The sequence below is a fragment of the Rhipicephalus sanguineus genome, chromosome 8 (assembly GCF_013339695.2).
Source record: "Rhipicephalus sanguineus isolate Rsan-2018 chromosome 8, BIME_Rsan_1.4, whole genome shotgun sequence".
In the NCBI taxonomy this organism is placed as follows: domain Eukaryota; kingdom Metazoa; phylum Arthropoda; class Arachnida; order Ixodida; family Ixodidae; genus Rhipicephalus; species Rhipicephalus sanguineus.
In genome coordinates this window covers 113998072-114015807 of record NC_051183.1, presented here as the reverse complement: position 1 = coordinate 114015807, position 17736 = coordinate 113998072, and the positions used below count along the sequence as shown (strand labels likewise).

Genomic DNA, 17736 nt, shown 5'->3' with positions numbered 1-17736 from the left:
AATATACGACTCGCGGCAATATTTGGGGTTTTACGTGCCAAAACCACGATATCATATGTGGTACACCGCAATGAAGGGATTGAGAAATATTAGCCACGGGGGGTTTTTTACCCTGCAATGACATCGCAGAGTGCGTGGGCCCCTAGCATTTCGCCTCCGTGCAAATACGACCACAGAGGCCGCGATCGATCCCGCGACCTTCGTGTCAGCAGCCTAACACCCCGGCGGATAGGCGTCGCGTAATTGGATCATTTGTAAGGCACGTCGGCATTTATACATACGGTAACGAAGATGCCGGCCTTATCGTTGGCGGCTGCGTTATTTCCCGAATAATTAAACGACTGTCGGCGTTACGCCCTCAAGCTTATGGGAAAAATGTAATCGCAATGTTCGAAATTCCGGCTCGGCGGGCGAGTCAGTGGCTACACGTGTAACGGGTCGGTTACATGAAAAACGAAAAAGAAAGGCGTTTTTCATTGCCCTCCTCTAATAAAGCTTCGTCCGGATGCTTAAAACAGAGCATGGAACCTAGAAAAAACGCATATACAAAGTGAGGTAAATAATAATGAAAGGAAAAATACAGTCATCAGGTTCACTACGCGTTTAACACGGCGCCGCGGAAAGTTCCTAATTTCATCCGGTACGACCTCGCTGTCCAGAGCGGCGAGACGTCGGATCACCTTGTATAGCTCAAGAATCGCCGAAGAAGTTTCTCACTGAGTCTACGTCGGCGTCACTGTGTCTACGCCGAGACCCAAACAAGGCCACCGGGCTGGTATGCTTCGCGGACTCGTCGAAGGTTTTAATGATGGCTATCGGTCGTTTGAGGGCTCTCGATGCCCAGACGGGTGAGTTTTTTGGCTTCTTCGGTGCGATGAAGGTAAACGGCGACCTCGAGGTTTTATTAGTTGGTGACGTTGGGTAGCGCGATCTCGCGCGTGCTTGCCGTACTCCTTCTTTAGTGCAGCTTGAACGGCGTCGTGTGCGTTGTTTCTTGCACGGCTGTTTTGTAAGCAAAAGTTACGTACAAAAGGACGGTGTCCCAATTCTCGTGTTCAACGTCGACGTTCATGGCCAACATGTCGGCGGTAGTTTGATGCAGGCGTTCTGTCAGGCCTAGGTAATTGCGGGTGGTAAGCGGTTGTCTTGCGCTGACTCTCGATTTCTTGTAGGCTAGTAAAAGCTGTTCCTCTGTCGGTGATGAGGAGGACTTCTGGATCACCATGCCACAGCAGGGTAATGTCTGCGGGGAACTTTGCGACCTCGGTGGCCCTGGCTTTGGTTAGGCTTTTCGTTTCGGCATAGCGGGTGAGTTAGTCCGCAGCTACGACAATCCCTCTATAGCCGCATGTTGATGTCGCAAAGGCCCTGCAAGTCCATCCCAATTAGCTGGGACGGTCGACGGGGTGACTTGGTTGGTTGAAGAAATCCCGCTAGCCTTGTCGGCGGCGGTGTCTTGCGTCGCTGACAGTCTCGGCATGCTTTGACGTAATGGGCGACATTGGCGTTCACGCGGTGCCAATATTATTTCTCCAGAATTCTTCCGAGCATGCGTCGCAGCCGAGGTTTCCAGCAGTTGCTTCGTCAAGCAGCGCCTGCAAGACACCCAGCGGCTGGCCCTCCGGCTCTACGAGGGGGCTGCACCAGCAGTGCAAGCCTAGGCACTGCCCTAGGTGCAGCTGGCGCTACACCGCAAGGCGCGGTTGGAGCGGCAACACCGCATGGAAGTCACAGGTGGTCGCCTGTGGCTGCTTCACTGGCGGAGGCTCACGCGTGGCCTCGGTCGCTCCTTATGCTGCGACAGGCGCTGCATCATGTGGACCGTCTCCACGGGGGCACTGCCCTCCTTCAGCGACTGCGGAACCGACCAGCTTACCAGATGGGACTGATCTGCGCTCTCTAGAACTGGTGCACCAGGTGGGGTCTCCACCGCACCAGCAGCTTCTGGACGTGCAGTTGGAGTTGGATAACCTAAACAATAAACCAGGTGATAAACTAGGTGTACTTTATGAAAAACTGTTTATGAGGATTATGTGGTTTGTTTTCATTATGAAATGGTATTGAATGCCGCTCTGTTAAACTGTGTAATTGACCTGTTTGTTTGATTCTTTACACTGGACCGGAAACTAGCCTTCCTTGGCTATCGGTCCAGATAATTGTATAAGTGTGTTTGTGTGAAGAAAAATAAAGCACTTCACTTCAATGGGCGTGTGAGCTCCACCGGTCAGCTGTCGCGAATCACCTCAACAGGCTAAGGCAGCATCTCCTGGTGTTACCGGAAGGGTGTGTCCGGGACAGCCCCCGCTCGGACGCGGTTGCCTGTTTCATACAAATGACTGGGACGCCCATTCGGTGTCGCCTTCCCTTTCATCCCAGCTGCACTGCAGCTGAAATGGCCGGCCTTCACTTGGTAGCCGACTACTTTACTGCTACAACACTGCAGCTGCGAGTGATGATCTCCTGCGAATCCCGCTAAGCCCTACAAGCGCTGCTGCAGCCAGACGAAGCCGGGATCAGCGTGGCGCTGCTGCACGCCAAGTCCACAGCAATCAGAGCTAGCGGTGTGTGTCTGTCCCTCCACTGGATTCCCTCGCACGTTGAGATAGCTACCTTCACATGAATACACCAATTCACCCTCGACCTTCAATCCCCAGCGGCTGCGAACCAACGGACCACGACGAGGTCAAACCGTCGATATAGCGGAGGGTGTTAAAAATCTCTGCGTCCGGACAGGCCCCAGAGATTCAGGACGCAGGACCCATTAGAATCTGAAGTTCGCAACGTGTAACACTAGAACGCTATCTAGTGAGACGAGTTGAGCAGTGCGATTTGAGGAACTAAAGGGTGTAAAATGGGCTCAGTCAATGTAAAGGGACAGATGACGCCTATACACTGCTAAATCACAGGCACGTCCAAAGATATCTTGGCTTAGTTGATAAAAGAGAACTGAGGGTGGAGTTTGTTACTCATAAAAATATAGCTCGCAACATACAGCAATACTATAGCATAGCGAGAGCGCAGCATGTATCCTAATTAAGCTTAGCAAGAAGTAGAAGATGAAGGTGGTGCTGGCCTACGCGCCTACATCCAGCCATGATGACCATTTAGGTGAAACCTTCTATGCGGACGTGGAATCAGTGATGCGGACGTGGAATAGTGATGAGTAAGGTAAAACACAGTATACTGCACTGATGGGCGACTTTATGCCATGGTAGGCAAGAAGCAGGCTGGAGTCAGGCAGTACCGGAATACGCCAGAGGGGAAATATTAGTAGAGTTCGCACAAAGCCATATTTACGTATCTTGAATAGGTGCTACCGAATACGAGCGAACCGCAGTTGGTCGTGGAGGAGCCCTTATGGCTAAACTAATGGCTAAACAGACTTCATAGTGTGCGCACACCCTGGCACCGCGAGGGTGTGGAAGTGGTTGGCAAGGGACGATGCAGTGACCATAGGGTGGTAAAGTCTCTAGTTGGCTTAGACTCGAGGATGTAAGGGAAGGAACTGATACGCGGAAGCGACTTAAGGGGTTAGTGTTGAGAAAAAAATAGAGGGATTCAGGATCTTGTTCCACAACCGATACTGGGCTCTAACCGAGGAAACCGGCCTTAGCGTTGACGCAATGAATGATAATCTGACCAGCATCATTACGGAGTATGCAGTAGAAGTCAGAGGTACAATGATTAGACAGGACACTGAAAATCTCTCTCTCGAGACGAAAAACCTGATTAAGAAACGTTAAACATGAAAGCCTTAAACGCAACACACAAAAGTGGGATTGGCATAGCTTTCGAAGCCAATCAATAGACGTAAGGTAGCCGACATAGGAATGTACAATATGGAGCGAATTTAACATGCTCCGAAAAATGAACGAAACCTGAAATCTGTTAATACCAAACTAGGCCCAGGCAAGAATCAGATGTATGCACTAATGGATAAGGAAGGCAACTTCACTACCAATATGGATAGTATAGCTGCTGTAGCTCAGGAGATTTATATCGATCTGTACAATCACCGGCAAAACAAGGACGATAATGTAAGTAGAAGTAGTAGAAGAGTAATCGGACATCCCACCAGTAACGAATGTGGTAGTAAATAAAGGCTTGGAGGGAATGAAAAGAGGCAAAGCCACTGGTGAGGGTCAGGTAGCATCGGATCTCTTGAAAGACGGCGGAGACATTCTGTTAGAACTGGCGTCCTTGTATACGAAGTGTCTCTCGATGGTTAGGGTACCAGAATCTTCGACGAATGCTAACGTCATCTTAATCCATAAGAATGTGCACGCCAAGGATTCGGAAAATTACAGGCCGATCACCTTACTCTGCGATTTATATAAGCTATTTATGAAGAAAACAGCTAGTGGAATTAAGAGCACCGTAAATTTCAATCTACCGAAGGACCAAGAAATATTTCATGCGGGCTACTCGACAATAGACTGTATTCACATGATGAATCAGGTGATAAAGAAATGTACGAAATATAACCAACCTCCATATACGGCGTATATACTTTACGTGAATGCATTTGATTCAGTCGAGATATCAGCAGTTATGCAGACAGTGCGGAATCAGGGCATCGACGAAGGATATATAAATACTGGAAGAAATCTACGGTGACTACCCAGCAACCATAGTCCTCCGTGAAGAAAGCGACAACATTCCAATAAATATAGGTGTAAGGTAGCGAGAGACAGTCTCCCCAATACTATTCACCGCGTACTTACAGGAGGTTCTAAGGGCCCTAGTTTGGGCTTTAGTTACTTACAGGAGGTTCCAAGGGCCCTAGTTTGGGAAGAGTTAGGGATAGGAGTTATCGGAGAGCACCTTAGTAACCTACGATTCGCTGATGGCATTGCATCGATCAGTAACTCAGGGGACGAATTGCAATTCATGATTACTGAGCAGGACAAGGAAAAAGAATGGTAAGTATAAAAATTAATATGTAGAAAACTAACGTAATGTGCAAAAGTCTCAGAAAAGAACTGCGCTTTGCGATAGATAGCGAAGCAGTGGAACTGGAAAAGAAATACGTCTACTCCGCATAGGTTGTGACCGCGGAGACGAACTATTAAACTGAAGTAATTAGAAGAACAAGAATGAGATGGAGCACAATCGGCAGGCACTTTGAACTCATGAATGGAAGTTTTCCACTCAACCTCAAGACAAAGGTAAATGACAGCTGCATCTTACCGGAACTTACGTACGGAGCAGAAAAGTGGAGGCTTCCAAGGAGGGGTCAAGTATATTGAGGACGAAGCAGTGAGCGATGGAGAGTAAAATGAAAACTGTTGCCTTAAGGGAAAAGAATAGAGCAGAGTGTGTTAGAGAACAAACGGGTGTAAAGGACATCTTAGTCGAAATCAAGAAGAAAGGACATGGGCAGGAGGTGTGGGTCGTAGACAAGATAACCGCAGCTCATTAACCTTGTAATGCCCACTGTATCATATTAGATAAATTGAATATAATGGCGCCAAAGAGGTAAAAAACCCGTCAAAGCTTCATGGAAAAGCCGTTATTAGGATATTTAACATGTTATAATGAAGTTACACTGAGTTACTTATTTATTCAAATTAATTAATTTTATTAAGAGTAATCAATTAATTGTTCGAAATAAAATTTCACCCTTTTTTTCTTAAAACGAACTCTACAAGAAGAGAAAATATGGTGAGTGTTTTCTCACAATTTTTATCAAGACAGAACGCCTTTTGGGCATTACATGGTTAAGAGAAACCGACTGAATTTAGAGACAACACAAGAGCCCGAAGGGGAGATAGAAAGAAAATATTACATGTTGGAGTTTAACGTACCAAAACCACGATATCAATATGAGAGACACCGTAGTGGGGATCTCGGGAAATATCGACCACCTGGGGTTCTTGAACGCGCACTTACATCGAGGCACACGGTCCTCAAATATTTTTGCTTCCATCGAAAATGAAGCCTTAGCGGCCGGAATTTGATCCCAGGACCAGCGGGTCAGCAGTCGGTCACCATAACCACTAGACCACCTTGGAAATTGGGAGACAGAAAGTAAGGCGGCCAGATGTAATTAAGAACTTTCCGGGTATAATGTGGCCGCATCAAGCACATGATGGTTTGTTTTTTGGCGGAACATGAGAGAGGAATTCACCCTGCAGTAGACGCAGTGGAGCTGATGATGGTGATGACTATGACAAGACGCGATGGTCGCCCACTACGTTGAAAGGCGGGCCGTATAGAAGTGGTAAAACATTGACGTGGCCCAATCAATGGCAAGGTATTTCTTTTCCATCGTTAAATAGTTTCTCCGTATTTTGAAACCGACCGGCTAGCACAAGCGATCACCCTTTCGAGACCGTCTCTTTTCTCTACAAGCACGTTACCAAGTCGTACATTCCTTGCGCGCCGGTGTGAATTTCGGTTTCCGCTTGTTCGTCGAAGTTCCGTAGAACGGGCGGCGACTACAGGGCTCGTTTCAGTTGTTGGGAACCATCGATCGGAGGCATTTCCCACTTGAAATCGACGTCCGATTTCGTCAGAACTGTCAGTAGTTCGTCGATGTGCGAAAAAGTCTTCACGGAGCGTCGATAACAGGCATCGATATCATAAAACTGGCGCACTGCCTCCTTGTCGACAGGCTGAGGAAAGTTCGCAATAGCTGCAGTTTTCTTTGGATATGCGGGAATTCGAGAGTAGTTGAAGACATGTCCTTAGACGGGCAGCTCTTCGTACGCAAAATGGCAAATCTCTGGTTTGAGATTGAGACGGACGACTCTATGGCTTGTTAAACCGTCTCAGGGCATCAAAGGCGGACCCCGAAATATGCGAAAAAAAAAAAGAACAACGAAATCACTCTCGTAGATGAGAGGAGACTGCCACTTTAGGCCCGCCAGAACTGTGCCCATTACGCGTAGGAACGTCGTAGGTGCCTAACAAAGCCCGAATGGCAGGGCCTTAAAGTCGAACACGCCTCCTGGCGTGATGAAGGCTGTCTTCTCTCAATCTCTCCACTAAAGAAGGGTGTCGACTTGGGCTTGTTGGTTTGTCATTCTCGTAAACTGTTGCGCGCGAAAGACGTAGACAGGGAACACAAAAAGTATGAACCTAGTGAGCCGTTCACGATGGCTGGCCCTTGTGCAAGGGGTTCAACTTTGGCCGAGTGGCTGAATCGAGGGACGTGCCGACAAACAGAAAGACAGACAGACAGAAAGACAGACCAAAATTTCTGCGTATAAGTTCCCCAAGAAAGACTATCGTCTTTAAAAGACACACACGGAGCGCACACTGTCAACAAATTTTATCAGCAGAGCGACGTGACCTTATATACCTGGCAAAACCCAATGCACATGACAGCAAGTACATACCAACAGCACGGTCCACTCAATATACACGTGTTGTGCCACAGAGATACGCGATTTCCTTGTCGGAAAGTGAGATGCACGCTTGGCTGACGCATTTTTCTTTTAAGCCCGAGATCTTGTGAGCCTCGATGATGAGACGCGTCATTTCGTTGTTGCTATTTGCGATTATCTTGCACTTGTGAAACTGCGGGATACAGCCACAATTATTGCAATAAATTGCAAGCCATCCCCCCGTTTTGTTTTCTACATTGCTGGCGTGCTCACGAAGCCTGTCGTTTATACAACGACCCGCTTGTCCTAAGTAAGAACGGCTGCATGTTAAAGGAATTTCATAGACGAGGCCTTCAAATATGTAAAATGCAATGAACTTTGCATTCTTTGCATTCACAGCGCAACAAACTTTGCATTCACAGCGCAGACGGTACATGAATGACAAAGAATAAATTCCATGAATTAATTTTCTGCTTTCTCGATTGATTCTCGCTTAATTTTCCTGCGGATGTGTAGGAAAATCAAAGCACAGGGAAGCTTCCCCGAGCGTTCGCTTACTGCGACCGTCTTCACGCTCGTAGTGCACAGCAGCAACAAGCATATAAATGCACACATTAGCGAAGTTATCGCTCACTACTCACCATTCTTTAGTAAAACTTCTTTTGGGCCTAGTTGGTTCATAATCCTAGAAGTAAATTTACAGCGCAAACGCAAAGACGCCGCACCACGTCGTTTCTTTCTTTAAGGTGCGTCTTTGCGTTTGCGCTGTAAATTTACTTCTAGCACCATTCTTTCTAGTCTGCGAATGCGAATGCACCGTCATCGAAGTGCTTGCTGCACACCATCGCGGACTTGGAAGGCGTCTTGCCGTTACGAAGCCTAACGAGCCACAGTCGGCGACGTTCCGCGTCGGTGGGATAGAAATGGAAGCTTATCCCTCGCTCTGTGCAGTATGTGCGGCATTGTGGCACCGAACAAAACCTCGCCATCAATAACGAAGGGTTTTCTGCGGGTACGGAACACAAAATCACGATGTGAAAACAGAAGCCCTGTGTACTTCTACACACACCACACGAAACTAGTATCCACACTAGCGGGGCGACGGTGCTGCCACCTATAGGTCGATCTCGCCGCGAATACAAAGCAATGCTCTACTCTGCCAGCGTGCCTGGATAGTCGAGTAGTTAGGACGCTTCTATTCGGATAGCGGGTACAGAAGTCCGAGTCTCGCCTCGGCAAAAAAGATTTGGTCACGGCTATATTTCTCTCTCTGCCCTTTCATTATTTTTCTTTCTTTTTTCTCTTTGTACTCGTTTCTTTTCCCATCAAGTTATTGCATCTCTTGCCGGACAAATCGGCGCACGTCTTCATGTGGCGAAGTAGAAGAGGAAGTCGACGAATAAGAGGACAAAAATGGCGCGCGCCTGTTGATGATGATAATTTTCTGTCCAAGGCACATGGCCAATCCCGATCTTAAAAGCTCTGCTGTAACAAAATCACAGGTTCACCGCAAGGGCGAAGCAACGAACACGATAGTAACAAATTGTAATGTTATATGAAGCTAACTTTTGAATCCGATCACGCGTAACTCAACAAAACGCCGGAGTAACAGAATACGGCCGCTCCAGGAAGAGATCCGGTTTTCTGACAGTCTCCTCGCCTTGAGAGCACAGCATGGAGAAATGTATACGAGCCGCCTCCTGATGCCTGCCGAGATAGCGCGCGCACCAGTGATCGCGACCTACGTCCTGATATTCAGCTCACAGTTGATGTTCGACCAACACACTCCCCCCGTGTCTTCGTGCGCACTCAAGACGGGCGAGACGTTTCGCGTCTGCTTGAGTGGCAATCGTCGGTAGTGCTCGCAAGCGGGGTGATGTTATCGCATGTGCCCTCCGTGCGGCGGATCAGGGTCGGCTCTTTTCATCTCTCGTTTCATCTCTGCTTCAGCCGCTTTCGTCGCCCCTGCTCCTGCGCTTCTTCCCGCGGTTAGATCATACGATGCACGGGGGATGACATGAATTTGGTCTTTATACGGAACTTGACAGCGACGGCAAAAACCCGTCGACAGTGTCCCTATAGCTGCTATCGCAATAAAACAGCGACGCGGTCGTGCGCTTCAAGCGTCCCTTCCGGGTCTTCGAATGATGATCCGCGGGAGGTCGGCTCCCTTGGTTACCCGGGTAGGGATGGATGTAGGCGGCGCAGGTCATCGTGTGGGCGGTCGATGTCAGGGTCTTGGTCTGCCTGGTGTTTTTGGGAAGGTGACCGTACTGTGGGTGTAGTCCCTTCTGCCTGAAATAAGTCTGATGATCTGTGTTGTCTTGGGCGTTGTCTTCTTCGAGGCTTGGACCGGCTCTTCGCTGGAACGCGCGGATCGTGCAAGAAGTAGCCCCTTTACACGATGTCACGTGGTTGTGATGGTGGAGAAAACAATAGCAACCGGTAATAATCAATGTCTTTATTGGGCGAAGTTATGTCCACAAAAAGAATTACACTGAACGTGCAACGATATCGATGCACACAGTCGTCGGTCGTCAAATACTCTTTTCGTCGGTGAAATGAGTCGGCTTTTAGCATTCATTATAGAACCTTTCAGTGGTATCGCTGGAGACAAAAGACCAGGCGTATACACTCGGACATACAACAAACACGTGCGCCTTCGAGGAAAAAAAGGAAAACATACAAATCTGTATATAAATAAGCCCCGTGGACACAATCAGTAAGTATGTTACTTTCGTCCATTGTCAAGCCCCACCTCACCGGCTCCCCCCTCGTCATTTGTCCTTGAAGCATAGTGAGGGGGTGAGGTTTCACAAGAAGGTATAAGCGTTTAAAAGGGTCTACGGACTATAAGCTTCACGAGTGTCTACTGTTATTTATTACATACAAATTATGACTGTGCAATACGTGCACGCAATACACGCGAAATGCAAAAAAAAAAAAAACGCGCGTTAGACAAAAGCAAGAATACCAAATATGATATCGTGAAGTATGATGCAATGCCATTAAGAACAAAAGCATTTTTTCTCTCTCAAGAATAGTTTTAGCAGCTGCACTTCAGTTACAATCACGATCAATGCAATCGAAAGTTCCTGCGTCACAGCGATATTATGTAGCGCGCATCATTTTGCGCTTTGTAGACAACGATTACCTCGCACGGCGTTTTTCATGCGAGGGGTTCGTACATCGAGCGTGAGACTTACGCGAAGGGCTCTTCAACCTAGCCCAACATTCTGGGCTGGTGGTACTGAATTCCGTTAACATTTGCGCCGACAGGCACACTTCACATAATCACACACGCACCGAATGACGACAATTATCTTCTTATAATGCACATACCAGTGAATCCACTGCATATTCTCCGCACTTGGTTTGTTTACTTTCGGATTGTGTTGAGCTGTCATGAGTAAGAGCCCCTCGCAGGAAAAAGATAAAGAAGAAAGTGTTCGAATCAGCGCGAGCGCGTGCCTGTGGAAAATTCTAGAAAGCTTGCGGCACGTGAACCGAGCCGTCAAGGAACACGAGGAGAAGGCAGGTGGCATTGCCTGCTTGGGCTCGGCAGAGGAAGGTCGCATCGCCAGCAGACGCACTGGCGACGGGCGTTCGGGTCTGCGGCGGATGACGCGGGTGTCCCGAGGTGTGCCCGGCGTACTCGACGGCATTCGAGCAAGGCACCTCGGCGACGCAGCTACCGCGCCATGCAAGTACGGACGTACCCGGCTCAAGCCCCCTTCTGAAGCAAGCCACCGAAGGCAGTCCCCGGAGGGCCACGTCAGCTGTGGAACGCTATGCCGGGCGAAGGAGATGACGACGACGTTAGGCCTAACTGGCCTAGCATTCAGGGCAGCGGACGGCCTGCTTGTACAGACGACGATGGCGGACTCGTCGGACTACAGACTGGACCCCGAGATCGGCGAGAGCATCCTGGGCTGCTAGTGATGACCGACGGCGACCTACTGGACTTTGGCAACGATCCAAGTCATCTGTAACAAGTAGGTCTCCCCGATGCAAAAGCGGATGTATCAGGCGAGCGTTGAGAGACTAGAGTTAGGACAGTTTAATTATTAAGCAAGTTTGTATCAACTTTAAGTTTGTTTCCAGGTTTTGGTATTTCTGTAGATTTGTATATTTCTTTAGGGCCGTGGGTTTTGCTTGATAAATGTGTTTTGATGTACGACGAATCTTGCTTCAGTTCATCACCCGCAACCACCCGAATCCGTGACATGCGCTAACGGGTTATGTTGGTCGCTTTTATTGCGATAGCAATTATATGGACAGTCTCGGCTGGATTTTGCCGTCGCCGTCGCCGCCGTCATGCACCGTATATGTATAAGTATGTATATATATACAAAAGCCCCAAAGAAAAATAATTCAGAAAAAAATGCTTCCGAAGCGCGGAATCGAACCAGAGACCTCTTTCTCCGCAGCGAGTGGCGCTAGCCACTACGCCACGAAACGCAGATCCTCCAAGTAGGTAACGGCGAGCGTTATATACACACCTTTACCGCTGGACGGACTCAGAGACGGCTGCGCTTATAAGCGTTTCTTCATTACCAGCGAGATGGCATTAGGAGCGCGACAGGTGCATTTAAAAGTCGTCGGCGAGCTCGCTCGCTTCTTCTTATACTTGCGCAGGGAGAACCTTGCCCTTCCGCTGTCTGCTCGCGCGTCTTTCTTGTGCTGAGGGGAAGAGGGATGTTTCACGCTTTCACCGTGACGTCCGCGCTCATGTTACGGAGCGTACGAAAGCCACTCGAGCTCAAGGGACGCTGCTAAACGAACAAACAGAAGATGAGCGCGAACTATCAAGTGTCACAGCTCGACACTTGAAGCACGCTAGTTTCCTTCGCTGCTTCGGCCGTCTTTGCAACAGGAGCGCCGTTCAGTCTGAGAGTATCCATTGGCGAGCCTCACATCATATAACATTAGTTTCTTGCTATCGCATTCATCGCTTCGGCCTTGCGGCGAAACTGTGACTTTTTTCTCTCACGCTTCGTTCGCACATACGTCACTCATATAGGCGAAAATCACGGCGCATGTGGCAATAGATCACCAAGATACCCACGTTGCGTGCTCCAAGTAACACACACACGCTCGCCCATGTGCACAGGCTAATGCCATGACATTTGCGTGTGCTAAAGCGTACACAGACGCGCACATTTCGACTTCACCTTCGCCTTACTGCACACGAATGAACGCGACGACAATGGCCGTTCCGAGCGATGGAGGGAACACACGCCGTGTTGCAACGTGACGCTGCCGAAACGACAGAACTCGATAACGCTCTCTAAAACACCCCGAGCTGCTGCCGCTTCGGTGGGCTTCAAACGTGGCACAGTCACCACCTTCTACGTCATCGAATTACGACCGTAGGCAACAGTAGGATAACAGTAGGAAGGCGCTTCTTTCAGTAGAAATAAACACCACAGGAAAATCCAATTGACGGCTTCGGTCTCGGTGCAGCGGTACCTCGCCTCTCGTCGCGAACGGGGCCATGCTGCATTTTTAACGCGATGGCGTTACAGAGCTCGTGTCGCAGAAATTCCGGTGTAGGCGTCGCTGATGGCGTCGTTGATGGTGAGCGAAAAATCGTCCGTGACCGAAAAATCAAAAAAGATGGAAATAAAATGAACAATAAAAATCTTCGGCCCCATTGAGGATCGAACGCGGGCCGTCTGCGCGGCAGGCAGGTGTCCTACCACAAAGCCACGATGTTACGTGCGGCTGCTTCGGAAAACAAAAACACTACATAAAAACCATATGCTGGAAGGAGTCTCCATAATGCATTTAATGTTGCATGGGAGAAGCGCACAATCACGCAAGGCGACGCTTAACTGCATCAACTGTCTCAGTGCGACTTTCTTGTGTGAAAAACTGTGAAGTACACAGGCATTGACGACCAACTTCACATCTTTCGCACTCCCATCGGCTCTCGCACCTCTTGCCGTGTGCCTTGCAAACTAAGCACAGCCTTGAGGGATTCTTTTTTTGTTCGGCAGGTGTCACGAGGAAACTGAGCCCATTCGGCAATTTGTAGGCGCATTGGCGAGGCCATCAAACCACGTTTTTGCGCGACGCCATGCTTCGAAAAAGTCGGAATAGTGAACCCATCGCCGCTAAAAACACAACTTGCACACAGCTCCAGCAATGGACAACTATGTCAATCTAGTGGAAAACATATCAAAAAAACAGCAAACATTAGATAATATGCTGCCATCTGTGAGACAATGTGAAAAACATGTCTCGACTACAGAAGTGGCCACACTGCACAGTTTGCTGTGCACTGCACAGTTCGCATCAATGAGTACCGGCGGGACATTCATGTCAAGTAGTCGCTCTCATGTCACGGTTGTCTTGGCGACGCTGACGCTTGGCCTCGGCTTCTCGAGCTCGAAGTTTGCGTCATTTTGGCGTCGTTGACGCCTGTGATCGGCTTCCCGCACTAGTAGTTGGGGATCCATATCACGGCGATGACGCTTCATTTCAGCTTTCCTGGCTCTCAGCAAGGCATCTTATGGCGTTGTTGGCGTTTGATCACCGCTTTCCTGGCCTGACCGTCACGCACGCGCGTGTGTGTGTCTGTGTGCGCTCTAGAGGCCGGATTTCGCTATTGCGTTCAGCTCTTAAAGGCGAAGCTTAAGGGTCCCCCAATTTTTCATTGGTTCGTCTTAACCGTTACGTCATAATAAAGAGCGGGCGTAGTTGGATGCGCATTATACAAATGGACAGCGGTACAGTTTACTTTTTATTCTTAGGTTGTCACCGACATTAACGTGGAGCAGCAAGCTGCGTCCGGTATCTGAGGCCTTGCAAGCTTTCCGCACATCACACGATTTTCCACAGCCTCTGTGATCGAGCCGCTTTTGTCGAAGTGACGATCTCGTGCGATGACGTGATCACGTAACGACATTTTTGACGTCATCATTTCGACATAATGGCGTCACGATACGCCACAAATTCTGGCGATCTGTGACGTCACTATTACGCCATAGACTGACGTCATTGATGGCGTTACATTATATTGAGGTCACGTTACTCTTGATGCGTCGATTGCCTACACACACACACATTCACCTTGATATAAGACGACTTTTGACTAAGTTTCTTTGCTTTATTTTTTGGATCACTCGTGTTGACGCCGCCTAAAAGGTCTTGCGATGTATCGGCAGGACTCGCCGAATATCGAAAAGTTCTTGAGTTATGACATAAATGAGGCTGTCACCTTTAAAAAGAAGTCACAGTTTTGCAGCGTGAAGCAATGGATGCGTTCAGTCCCAAGAAGCTGGGCTGCAGGCGCCAAGCGGCAGGCATGAACGACGTCTTCCGCACAACTCAAGCAGATAACAACCTGCAAAGGCACTGAAATGAGGACACTCGACATAGGTCACCTTGGCGCGTAATATTTGTAGCTAATCGACAATCATTGCAACAATAGAGGAAATTGACAAGACGCCCCGACTGTCATTCCATTCATAAAACACAACAACGAATTTACGCAGGGCTGACGGGCCGCTGTGTTGACCTCAGATTAATGAAACATAGATATAAGAGATCGCTAACCGGAGGCTGACCGTCTAATCTCTATTTACATTATCAAGAGTGTACGTTCACGCCGAAATTTGTTAAATGCGCAGTTTTACAGTGGCAGAGGAATGACGAAATGCGTTTAACCGCTGAAGCCTGGCATATCGACAATAGGGGTAGTGCATGCGTGAGCCAACCATAGATTAGCTCCCATAAGATGAAATCAAATGCCACATAGACACCCAGCCGTGACCTATAGATTGGTATCATTTCTTGCCTGTGCATGCGCAGATAAGTTTTTCTGCCTACAATTTTTTTTTGCGCGGCTGGGAGCCGTTTCAGTTGTAGCGCGTCCTTGTGTTGTTTTGACATATCCCTTGTGTCCGTGTTTGCACGCCCGCTATGTTAACATGAGTACCTACCAGCCAGACAAGCTCTCTGTTATTCTATGCGTTATTTCTAGTACTCTGAGCACTTTTCTGTGACCTTCTGCTTATATGAAATATCCTGGTGTAGTTTCTTTTATTGCAATTTTTTTGTTCGTACTAGCACTATGTCGTGGTTTTCGAAGAATTGACTTTGCTCTGCTTAAGATGAACTTTTCTGTGGCTTTCTGCAACAATCTACAGGGCATCCCAGGAGGATTTGTGCCGTACTTACCCCGGAATCCTGGCATCAAGTTAGGTTCTACCAGGAATGCCTCGAGGTCTGCTGCTCTACTCTGCGTAACGATCGCCGCCAACAGCAGCTGTACGCCGAGTGGATCAGGGTAGCTAACCAGTATGCGTAATTCTTGTGAAGGGCGAAACTTCGCGAGCTTCAAACAAGTAAGACGCAGAATTTTGTTATTTCACCGCCGAGTAACTTACTAGTACTCGGAGGAGCTGTCTAGAGTAGTCATTGTAAAACATAAGCCCTTGATTTAAAATATTGCTTTACGCCTAACCTAAACCAGTAGACGTTGTAAGCCTTGCATGCAGTATCGCTAGAGTCGTCCCTGAAGAAAAATGCTCTCAATGAATGTGAGACTGCATTGTTAGTAGTGATACTTCTAATAAGTAATTTGAGGCACCTGATCCTATTCGGCCTTTGGTTAATTATTGTGTGGAGGAGAAACACGAACCTGTAATTTCACATAAGGAAGGGTATTTGTTAATTTTACCAGACAGGATGTGATGTGGCGAAGTGATGTATTTTATATACAAATATCCCAGTCGGGTTAAAGTTATGGCGCGGTGGTGGCGGCGACGTGATCTCTGTCGGGACTTCGGCGGCGGCGTGAGCGACGTGAGCAAAAAAATCACGCCATATCCAGGAAGTGAATGTTGATTGACGAGCTGGCTCGGAGATAATTGGGTAAACAGTGAATGCTCCGTACAAGTCCTCTACTATCGTATGAAGACTTCACACGTCGTTATATTAGCGATTGTGGTCAGGTTGTTGTAGAACCACAAGCGGTCGCAGATCTTGCAGCTGTGGCCGAACTTGTGGTCGAGGAAATCGCGCTTGAAGCGCGCGTCGGCGCCACCAATTTCAGGTAGTGACCGCTTTCAGCACTTGGTCGCTGCATCCCGCGTCCGTACCTTTTCGAGGTTCTCTTGCCGCCGCTTCCGCTCTGCTTTGGCATCGCGGGCTTGTATCTCGGGGTCCGCATGACGCTGACGTCTCTATGCGGCCTGGCGAGCTGTCACCGCAGGGTCTTGGCGCTGAGCCCGCGCTGCTGCTGCCTTGCGAGCCCTCCTCTCCGCCGCCGTATCTTCTTCGTTCATGTTGTTAGTATCGTCGCGCACTGCCGGAGTGGAGCGATTGCCGCATGCTACAGTATCATCGTCAAGGCGCTCGATGAACAACAAGAAGAAGACATCTCTTTCGCGCGAGCGTACGCATGCTACAGTTGGCTATGCTGAAAGTGGTTTTGCCTGCGTTAATATCATCATGAAGGCGCTCGAAAAACAAGAGGAAGAAGACTTCTCTTTCGCGCGAGCTGCGCCTGCGGCGGTCGCCTCTGGAACTAAGGTTACGCTTACGGCGCGGGACATTGCCCCAGCTTAAGAACCTGGCGAGCGAGCTCCTAAAAACAGGCGGCGGCGGCAGCATGGCGCGGCGACGCACACGTCTAACTTATGTACACCACGGCTTACCAGAGAGACAGCGCACACATGACATATTTGATGCTTCACCATGGCTGCTGTGTTCTTTGTGTGTGTGTGTGTCAAAAAACAGTGCTATACAATGACAAATTGGCAGTGGCATTCTGCAGAGTTCATTGAATTCAGTGTTTTGAAGAATCTTTAAAACTACACCATTTCACTGTCAATGCCTTAACACCTTGTGACTGGCGCACCATAACCTCAGCTGCTTTTGCTCCATAAGAACCTAACTAACTAACTAACTAACTAACTAACTAACTAACTAACTAACTAACTAACTAACTAACTAACTAACTAACTAACTAACTAACTAACTAACTAACTAACTAACTAACTAACTAACTAACTAACTAACTAACTAGCTAACTAGCTAGCTAACTAACTAACTAACTAACTAACTAACTAACTAACTAACTAACTAACTAACTAGCTAACTAACTAGCTTTCTGTATTCTGAGGTATGAAAAAAACCTCGGTCCGCACCATAATAATATAGCAGGCAAAAACTAATTAGCTAAATAATTAACTAGCTCACTAACACTGCAGCTAGCGGAGCAACGTCTTCCACTGAAAGACAGCGTATGTAAGTTTCGTTGACATGGCGGAACAACCATTTCCTTCCATATAATTTTTTTCAGTGCATCTGATCGGTTATTTTACGACATTTGCGATAAACAAAACAAATATACTACGCTTACCTCGAAAATATCAAAATACGCATGAAGAAA

At 48.2% G+C, this 17736-nt stretch overlaps 1 protein-coding gene across 1 annotated transcript in view; it reads left to right on the top strand.

The window, feature by feature from the left end:
* The window catches only part of LOC119403452 (uncharacterized), a 13396-nt gene extending 11735 nt beyond the window's left edge, over positions 1-1661 (top strand). Inside the window, exon 2 of the mRNA XM_037670385.1 lies at positions 1537-1661. Coding sequence (XP_037526313.1) covers positions 1537-1661 — 125 coding nt within the window. The remainder of the gene's footprint in view (positions 1-1536) is intronic.
* Positions 1662-17736: the final 16075 nt, after the last annotated feature.